Source organism: Nannospalax galili, unplaced genomic scaffold (genome assembly GCF_000622305.1).
Source record: "Nannospalax galili isolate Female #2095 unplaced genomic scaffold, S.galili_v1.0 scaffold415, whole genome shotgun sequence".
Taxonomy (NCBI): Eukaryota; Metazoa; Chordata; class Mammalia; order Rodentia; family Spalacidae; genus Nannospalax; species Nannospalax galili.
The window spans coordinates 2359028-2369620 of record NW_008337494.1 but is presented as its reverse complement, the minus strand read 5'-3'; the positions used below and the strand labels follow the sequence as shown (position 1 = coordinate 2369620).

Genomic DNA, 10593 nt, shown 5'->3' with positions numbered 1-10593 from the left:
GGATGACATGGAGAAAAGTTGAGGATTTACTCTGTGAGAACCCAACACTTTTCCTGTGGAGATGATGAACAATGGATTTGAACCAAGATTGTAAACACACTGATGGCAGTGTGGTGAGGGAGGGAGGGAGGGAGGGAGGGAGGGAAAGTCTGGGGGGAGACAATCCTCTTAGAAAGTCAGTCTGGACTCAAGCAGGGGACACTGTTAAAGAGGGAGAAGTGACAGCCATGAAGGGTCATTGATGGGACTTGGAAACTAATGGTTCTGAAGGATGAACTAGTGGAGATTTGATTTTATATAAGAGGGTGATAGAAGAGATGAGAAAGAAAGGGACCGTCCTAACAGAGCATGTCACATCAGTATGTCTTAAGTATTCTATGAGGACAGACACCCCATTTTCAATATTCTGCCCACTCATTTTAGCATTCTTTCATTGGGGCAGCATTTCTGTGAAGTTTAATTAATAGTCATTTTCTGTTTTCACCATTGCTTCTGTGTTTATAAACGAAATTCTACCATTGCTGTAAGTTCATATGAGCAAGTTCCCAGAGGCCTGGAAGACTCTCCTTATGATCATGCACCAACCCTGGTTCTTACAATCTTCCCACCCCCTTCCACAATGGTCTCTGAGCCATGGGTAGATGAGGTTTAACATAGGAGTCCTATCCAGGGACATGCACTCTGTAGTCTCTTATTCTCTACACGTTAGCCAGTTGTGGTCTTCTGTGTGCGTCACACACTCTTTAATTTATAGTAATGGTGTCAGTATGCACAAGATCCATGAAAACTCAATAAGTCAAAAACCCAGCATAGAACTGGGGAAATGGTCAGCAGGCCCCAACCTTAGCCAAGGAACTATTGGCAGCTGATTAGTTTGGGTGAGGGAAAGTTGATCTTCTTTAAGGGGGTGACTCTAGACAGGCTGCCTAGACTCCAATGGATGAACTTACACCAAGGGACATCTGGGTACACAAACTTGACTCGATAAACCTTAACATATATGATGGAATGCGTGAAATCCAGTGTGGGGGGGCTATGGACGAGTACAGATGAGGGAGGGAGTCTAAATTTCATTAAGATCTATTGTATTAAATATACTAAAATTCAATTAAAAATATACATTGAAAAAAACAAAATAAAAATCTACCATAAGAAAGAGCCATGCTTTATTCTCTGTGTGTTTTCAGTTTGTGTTTAGAGAAGCATTTATGTCAATATGGCTTAGGTGCTCTTTAGGTTATAATGCTATCGTGACTTATTTTGTTGCACTAACTGTTCCAGCTTTAGCCGTGGCAGTGCCTGCAAGTTAGTCTGTTGTTGTGCACTATTTCGGCATTTCCATATTTTCTTACACCATCAGATAGTCCAGTCTCCTCCCATATTTTTCTACCACAGCTCTCTTGGCAGGGTTCCTCTGCCAAGAAGCTCTGGTTTCTTTAATTAGAGAATGCCATTTAGAAAGCAGCAGGGTCTGAGGTGTACGTACTATCTCAAGACTACATTGTTCCCAGGCCCAGGAAGTAGCTCTCTTTTCAGTCCTCTGACCATCTTCCTTTCCCCTCAGCATCTGACTCTTAATTGTTGGGAAAAATATGACTTGAGACAACAACACATTCAGATTATTATCTTTTTTATTTTTTATTAAAAGTTTTGCCTTTTAAGAACAGTAGTGGGAGACCAATCTCTCATCCCTTCCTTTTCCTTCCCTAGTTCTTCAGTTTGGATTCACAACCATCTTTGTGGCAGCTTTCCCCCTAGCACCACTTCTGGCCTTACTGAATAACATTATTGAAATTCGACTTGATGCTTATAAATTTGTCACACAGTGGAGAAGACCTTTAGCTTCAAGGGCCAAAGACATAGGTAAGTTGGGTTTGGGCAGGTTTTCATGTAAAGGAATTCAACTGAATTTTGTAAGGAATATAACTTTATTAGTTTTAAGTGATACTGTACAAGAAGTAAAACTACCTATTTAGTTTAAATTTCTAGTGTTTTATGAATTTCTACTTAAATATATTCTCAATTTGGTTATTTCTAACCTAAGACTTTTATTTCTAAGCTAAAATTTGATTTATCATCTTTTAAATTTTTTATTTATTTTTATTTTATATGTGTGTGTGCATGTGTTTTGCCTACATGTATGTAAATGTACCATATGCATGCAATGCCTGAGGAGGCCAGAAGTGGGCATTGGATCCCTGGAACTGGGCTTAAGGACAGTTGTTAGCCACCATGTGGGTGCTGAGAGCTGAACCCCAGTCCTCTGCAAGAGCAGTCAGGGCTCTTAACTGCTTAACCATCTCCCCAGATCCAATTTGTCACTTCTTAAAATAAATCTTTCATTTGCTTATCTTCAACTTCCTAAACGTTTTTCTAACTCACATGAAGCAAAATCTAGTTTATGTAGGGGAAGAATAAGCTCTGGTCTTTGACTAGAGAAGCCAAGTTAAATTAAATACAGCACTCTTGGGAGCTACCTGAGATCAGGGACTGCCTGGTTCATGTCTGTGTCCAGCACTGAGCGCAGAGCAGTCAGGCACCATGCCCTTGAGTGTGTCTGAGAACTGCATGCTGACGCTTTCCTCATAGTGGCCAGCTACCCTCTGAATAAAGTTAGTGCTCATTCACTGAGCATTGGCTTGGGCAAATGCATCAGGTATGGTCCACAAGGGTGAACAGGAGGAATCTAATTCCTTCCCTTTAAGAAGCTCCCCATCTGGTAGGGGTTTGGCACTGTGTGCTGATTTTATCAGATAGTGCTTGAATGCCTTATTGACCAGAATGCTCTGATCTTATATCTGATGCTGACCAGTAAGTCGCAAGAACACTGGCACTTGCTTACATGGTACCACAGAAATTTCTTTAATTCCAAAGTATTTGGAAATACAAATTACTAGTCCTTGTTGCCAGAGGTATTTGGACAGATGAAAGGGTTTATGAAAAGACTTCTTAAGGATCAATTATCCTTGTTGTTTTCATTCTTGTTACCTCTGATGGAACTAATAGCACACTTCTGTTCTAATAGGAATTTGGTATGGAATCCTTGAAGGCATTGGAATTCTTTCTGTCATTACAAATGCATTTGTCATAGCGATAACATCTGACTTTATCCCTCGCTTGGTATATGCTTATAAGTATGGACCTTGTGCAGGCCAAGGAGAAGCTGGGCAAAAGTAAGTGCTGTAAAATGATTATAAAATCTCCATTCCTAGCCATTATGTGGTGTTGGACACAGAGAAAAGCCTTTACACTAGGGCATGTGACACACAAGCCCAGACAAGTCCTGTGGGTAGCGGAGGCGAAATTATGATATCATTACACTTTCAGCCAAAGAAAATACATCCCCATCCACTAAGGGTTGGAGCTTAAAGAAGTCAGACAGGTTTCAGATGGAATTTAATGTGAGGGCAGCGATTACATGTCCCTACCTTCTGACCCCTCCCAAGAATGTATTCAGAGATGTGTGTATACTAATGGAACAAAAAAAAAGTAGCACTGACCTAATATAATATGTAGTTATGGAATTGTTATGAGTGTGTGAAAAAGACAATTGCTGTGATTCACAGAGTCATTGTTTATAGAGCCTGAAAACTTTACATGGGAAATATGGAATCATGTACTTAGGACCCAGAAGGCACTCAATAAATGTTTGTGGAGCATGAGAATGACTTTTTTTCCTAACTATGATCAGACTATTGTCAAAATTTTGCCAGTCAAATTTAGGCAGAATTCTGTATTCCCAGATCCAGTGTACAATGTATATGGTCAAATAAAATCTAGTTATCACTATAACACACCACCTACCTTTTAGTTTTGTGCTGTACAAAATGGACAAGAAGTCTTAGCACACATTAAAAATCTCTAAAGTCACAATAATAATCTAACTCCAGTTATGGGATTTAGATGACTGTAGGCAGAGTAGAATGTGTTTAGGAATTCTCAAGTCTTCTTGATGCCCATCAAATCATCTTACATGGGCAGGTGCCTAATAGAGGCAGACCTGATTCCTGGCTTACAGTCTTAGCTAAATTGTTTTGTTTTTTTTTTTTCCTGTCACCACTGTAGTCCAAAAGAGTGAAGTGCCAGGCAGATCAAGTCAACTAAATTAAGCAAACTTATTCATGGTTCAATTTCATTATGAATCCCACAGAAATGCACTAAGACATGGATGGTGGAGGAGTATGATTGGCTTCTATGAAGACCTTTACTAAAATAACCAGTGGGCCATTCAACACTAATTGTCTAGCATTGTAAGTGAACATACCAGCTCCTTTGAATGGAAATGTAAAGGCTTATACTCGCTGTGAGGGCATTTCTTTCTAATTGCGACTGCTGTCAACATTCTCTGCTTGGCTTAACCTGAAAAGGCTTTACCTTCATTCCTGCCACTTTCAGATACATCTGCATTTTATTCTCAGAACAACTCTGAGAGTGGGGCATGCGTTCTGCTGCTTCTTCTGGGGAGCAGAGGAAGATTAAGCAAAGCAAAATCCAGAAATAGCACAGTAACATCTGGAACTTTAAAAGAAAAAAAAGAACCATACCCACACGGACACTTCCTCTTGTGAGCTGCACGGCCTTTGAGGCTCACCTAACTGTAAACCTCCTAGGTTGAAGTACCAATGGATATTTTGATTCTTTCCCAATTCCAGTTACAGTAGAATATATATATATATATATTTGAAAACCAAAAGTGAAATGGGAATGTTATGGCCTACTAATCTTTAAGCAATGTTCATGGTGATTAGAATTTACCTAATATGCATTGATTCAGTTTTATTGGATTACTGCATTTTCTTTGCAAACTTTTCCCTTTGTGAGCCCTCTGCCCCTTTCAAGTTACAGTGCTACCTCTTTCCTGTCAATCCATGAGTCATTATTCTTTTCAAATAGTTATATTTCCGTGTGCTTCGTGAATCTTAGCTTCTGCCCTAGCAGACACCCTATTACTTTACAGCGATGTGGCCTTTCTTCCCTCTGTTGTCATCATCTTCTTGTTTCTCCTCTTCCTTCTCTGACTTCTGTTCCTTCTTTCAATTTATAAATACTCTAGAAATGAACAAAGTGTAGGAACAATGTAAGCATATTAGAACATCACAAACTTCTGCAACATGATACAGATTTATAGTCAAATCCCTCTTGTGGCTTAAAGCAGCTGTGGACCTGACATGTTTTAATTTAAACTGAACCTCAAGCAGGAGTAGTCTAGCCAAGCCAATTACTGTGCCTCTTTCATAGCTCTGGATTACATCAGTGCCTCCTATGCACTGTCTTTCAGCGTCCCCTGGCTCCCCCATGGATGACAGTTTCATTCATGTGCCCTGTGTCCCTGGATTCCTATGCCCCCGTCCCTACGATGGCACATTTAGCTCTGCTTCATGCTGTACTGTGGATGCCGCCCTAAGCAGAGTGTACTGCTTAAGAACAAGCTCTACTGTCATGGGTGCCTGGCAATGAAGTTTTCAAAGGCATTGGTGGGGTGACCTCATTTCCAGACAGGTCTGAAAATAAAATAATGGTTCAAGGCACTGTTCTCGCCACATTGTATGCAGAGGGATTTTTCATGTGCTTTCCTCTGGGTACATTCCTCTTCTGCAGTAGCTGAACTGAACCTCTCACTGATCATTGTTTGCTGAGGGCTCCATATCTTCCACAGTGTCTCTGCATGAGTCCCTTAGAAGAGAGATTAAAGAACTATGGGCAGGCATCTTGGTACAAGATTATGATAAGGATACAGAATGTTCTGGGCCTTAGAATTATCATGTGGCATATATCTTTTAAAAAGATGTGCTTGGTTAGTTACATGAATCAAAGCTGATTTTCCATAGAAACAGTGATACCATAAGGGGTCAGAGCCTTGATCAAGGACTCAGTGCTCATTCACAGAATAGGATACAAATATATCTTACTTGATGAATAATTGAGAATATACTATTCTCAAATTCTGTAATCACTTAAATAGATTAACACCAGCACCATTTACAAAGTTGTGTTTTTAAAAATAAGGTACCATAAAGAGTTCTTTTTATGTTGTTCATATCTGACATTTTTATTAACCTGAGAAACTTTATCTATAAAGCATACTTGCATTCAACTGCATAAATCAAAACTTATTTCCCATGACATTTTCAACCTTTGATTGCTATCCCCAGGCTATTAGTGTTATGATACCTTAAACCTCAAAGGCAAATTTTGTAGAATAATTCAAAGACATTTGGCAGTGAGTTTGATCTACAGTCCATAAACCCAAAAGTCAACTTCTAGTTCTGCTCTTCCTCCTGACTGGTGATAAGGATCAATGGTGTGTCCCTTTTTGTGTATTAGGAATTGAAAACAATAAGTAACAAATGTTTTTAAAGGAGAATTATCACGTTTAAATAAATGAGATGTTTTCTGAGGTTACTTGAGAGGGGCCTGTGTCCTGATCCAAATAATGCCTTCCATAAGATGTTTTCTGAATCCCCTTTCTTGAAAATGCCTTCAGAGACATTTACTAGTCCTGTAAGAAAATTAACTTTATAATTATAAGACCATCCCTTTGCCTGGTACTTTTTTGAGTAGTACCTCTCACTTCTCTCTCACCATTAGGAGAGCTTCAGTCTGTCTCTCTGGGGATGATAGAGGGTCTATAGAGCTTCTGCCAGCAAACCAAGTGACGGGCATGATTATCTGCTGCCCTCTGTGGCCCTTCTGCTGTGACAGTAAGTCAGTGAGTTGACACGTGGACGTCACTGACTGAACTGTGCATCATAAAGTATAGAAATTTCATTTCTATAGTTTCACAGTAGCTTCAACTGTTTGATGTGGCAGTAGCTCAGATTCTGCCATGGTAAAAAGAAACAGTTCGGTATTAGTGATCCTTCCTCTTCTGTAATGATTGAGTTGATATGGAAGGAAGATAGCAATATGCTTACATACTAGACCCATTTTTGATTCTATGTATATATGAATAACCAGCCACTGAAGTCACATTTTTGACACTGATTTGGACTAGCATTACATGAACATGCTTAGTAAATAGGTTCACAGATTTTTACTCTTTGTTTTTTTGGTTAGGGGATAGAGGGTCCTGTCTGTAAGACAGATGTTTTATTTTGAATTTAGGTTTTTTAACCTAATTTCTAACAAAAATTCCTAACTGGAATTTTTAACCAGAGAACAGAGAACCAATGGACAATCACTTTAATCGCCATAAAGCCTCAGGCTGCTTTGTGAGATAGGAGTGTGGGAGGGATTATGAATATTCCATCTCAATGCTGGGCCTGGACTTTTGTTTTGTTTTATTTTGTTTTGTTTTGGCCAGTTTCCAAAGCACCTTTCCCTTCCCACTGCTCAGCTCCTGCAAAGACTCTACTGGATGCTGCATGCCACAGCCACAGGCTCCCTCTTAGCAACAGCTCATTAGCAAGGTGCTAGTTTGTTTTCATGTCACGTTCTAAGAGATTCATTGATGGGAGAGGGCATCATTCCAAACTGTTCTTTCAAGGCGTGGTAGGCAAGGATTGTGACATGTTACATACCTACTGACTATTTATTAAACCCATGGGTGACTTGACAAATGGGTCTTTTAACTCAGCTCATTTTTGTAAAGGTTATGATAAAGCCAATGGTTTGTCTTGAGTATGACAACACGCAGAAGCCGTGTGCTGTCAGAATTGTTGGTGTCATCACTTTGGCTTAAGATTCAGCAACTTGGGACAATCACATTGGGCATGATAATGAAGAGACTCTGAAGACTATGATTTATTCATTCCACAAGATGTACTGACCTGCTAAAGGTACAACATACATAAAATGAATAGCCACCACCCACATTTATCTCACGATCAGCTAAGCATAAAATCATAGGCTTGCATGCACATCATGTAATTCAGTACCCACAATGAGCCTATGTGGTGGCCAATTTTGTCACTTTAAGAATTACATAGGGTGGGGTCATCAAAATGCTGTGGCAGGTAAATGTATTTGCCACACAAGCCTGTCTACCTGAGTTTGATCCCAGAACCCACATAAAGATGAAAGGAGAAAACTGACTCCACAAAGCTGTTCTCTAACCTCTGACCTTTTATGTTTCTCTTTCTCTCTCTGTCCCTCTCTCTGTCTCTCTCTTTCTTGTTCTCTCACTTGCTCTCTTACTAATAACAATGAATAAATTTGATTGTTTTTAAAAAGAATTACGTATGGTAATATAAATAAACAAAAATGATATGAAAATGTCACAGTACAACCCTTTATTTTGTACAGTAGTTTTAAAAATTAATGAAAAAAATGTTGATAAAATGATTACTAGAATCACTGATTCTATCTATCCATTCAGTAAGAAGGATCAATAGAATCTAGCATCTATTTCTCTCCAATCAAATCAACTGACTTCTATGTTTCTGGATTTCAACAGATCCTGAGACTTTGCTAGATCCTAGGATGTGAAAACACCTACTCTGCTCCTCAAATCCTATTACAGTCCAAAGGAAAAGATTAGAAACACATATACATATACCACCAGTAAAAACTACAGGATAGTTGAGATCTTAGATGTAGCAGCACTTCAGAGAGAAGGGGGGAGCGAGTCCTTCTGACAGGGGTAAAGGAAGCCTTCTCAGAAGAGGTAGTGTTTGGTTTGACCATTGGAGGATCAGTACTAATTCCACTTCTAAATAAAGGAATAGACCCAACAAGAAATTCAACCAAACAGAGGCATAAAAGCTCATGACAAATCCACAGTGTGGCATGACTATAGCAGAGGTGTGAACTGAAGAAGAGAATCCTAGTCACACTGCTTATATTTGGGTCATTTTGAATGAATTCCTTCATTTTTAATGAGTGTGTGTGTGTGTGTGTGTGTGTGTGTGTGTGTGTGATCAATGCAAGAGGCTGTGACTTACACACAGTTTGTGCTCATTGTGTGGTTTAACCTGCTCGAAGAGATATTGGTTGGGGAAGTGAAGGTCTGTATGCACAAGAAGGACTCGAACAAAAAAAAAAAAACTACTTACTTCTAATACATTATGTCCAAGGCTTTGAATCATATCCCATCTTAAGTTTCTGTGACAGGGCAGGGCCATCTGAAGTCACTTGGAACTTCAGGGTCTTCTGGAAGTAGGCCCTTTAGTGAGTTAGAAGTAGAGGGGGTAACTAGTGTTCCAATGATAGGATCTGTATTCTCTTACAGATGCATGGTTGGCTATGTGAATGCCAGCTTATCTGTGTTTCGAATTTCTGACTTTGAAAACCGGTCTGAGCCAGAGTCTGATGGCAGTGAGTTCTCGGGGATGCCTCTGAAGTATTGCAGGTAAATATGAACCCAGCATTGTTCTGCTTGAGTTGAGCTGGCTCTATCATGGAACAGCCCTTCTTGCTGAGTTGATTTAAAGCAGTGGTTCTTGATGCTGAGTGCATTAAAATCACCTGGAGAATTTTAAAGCTTTCTCCCTTTCAGGGTATGACCCAAACCAGGGATTGGGGCCAATCCCCAGGTGGTCATGTCATTGAAAGCACTTAACCTCCTCTCTCTCTCTCTCTCTCTCTCTCTCTCTCTCTCTCTCTCTCCTCATTCATTCTGTACTGTATATCATCACATCTCCAAAAGTTCAACAACTAATAGGTTAGCAGAGTCCCAGCTGATTATAGGTTGTTTCTCTGCAGCATGCATTCATGTTCTGTCTCCAAGAAGAAATTAAACTGTGCTTCCTGATATTTATCTATTCAATAATATATGAAGAATTTATTGAGATGGTTTGAATGAAAATGTCCCCCATAGGCTCCAAATGTTTGGACATTTTGTTCGCACATGGTGGCGCTGGTTTGGGAGGTTTTAGAAGGTATGGCTATCCTGGAGGAAGCACGTCACTGGGGGTGGGCTTAGAGAGTTCTTAAGCCTTGCCAGATCTCCAGTCATGCTTTTGCTTCCTGTGCCTGCATGATGATGTGAGAGCTTAGCTTCTGTTGCTCCTGCTCCAGCCACCTCCAGTCACCATGCCTCCCTGCCATGACAGCATATAATTCCCCTGAAACTGTAAGCTCAAATAAACTCTTCCTTCTATAAATTGCTTGGGTCAGTGTTTCTATCACAGCAACAGAAAGGCAACTAATACACTTACTGTGTGTCAAGAACTTTGTCTAATAATCACATCAACCTTCTAAGATAGACAGTATTAACCCATCCAGCAGGTGACAGGACTCCTAACTTGCACTATAGCATCTTTTTAAGTAGTTTCATTAGCAAAAGGGCATGGCTATAACACTCTCCCATGTGTCACATTGGCCAGAAAAGGACACTTAGGGTAGGGTCTAAGAGTGAGGTTCCAAGAGTTCCCTCTGGCATTGATAAATAGCATCTAATGGATAGACATTTTCAGCTTCCTGTGAGCCATGCTCAGATGATCCTTCTATGTTAACTTCTTCATGACTCACTACAAAATGACTCACCTTCCCATTTTCTTTCCTTCACCTTTAGTTGTTTTATTTTTCAGAGAAATGGGAGCAAATACTTGATGTAACATCTCAACGTATCCACTTAGTTCAAGATTAAGAAACCAAGCCCTACACAGCAGTAACAGTTTAGGGCCCAGTGACATGCTTACCATGTAGTCAAGA

General features: G+C 39.9%; 1 protein-coding gene across 2 annotated transcripts in view; it reads left to right on the top strand.

The window, feature by feature from the left end:
* Ano4 (anoctamin 4) overlaps window positions 1–10593 on the top strand; it is a 342978-nt gene that overhangs the window by 320958 nt on the left and 11427 nt on the right. For both annotated transcript variants that reach the window (XM_017798033.1, XM_008832628.1), the window contains 3 exons: window positions 1711–1863; window positions 3026–3173; window positions 9170–9289. In XM_017798033.1, the coding sequence (XP_017653522.1) occupies window positions 1711–1863; window positions 3026–3173; window positions 9170–9289 (421 nt within the window). The remainder of the gene's footprint in view (window positions 1–1710; window positions 1864–3025; window positions 3174–9169; window positions 9290–10593) is intronic.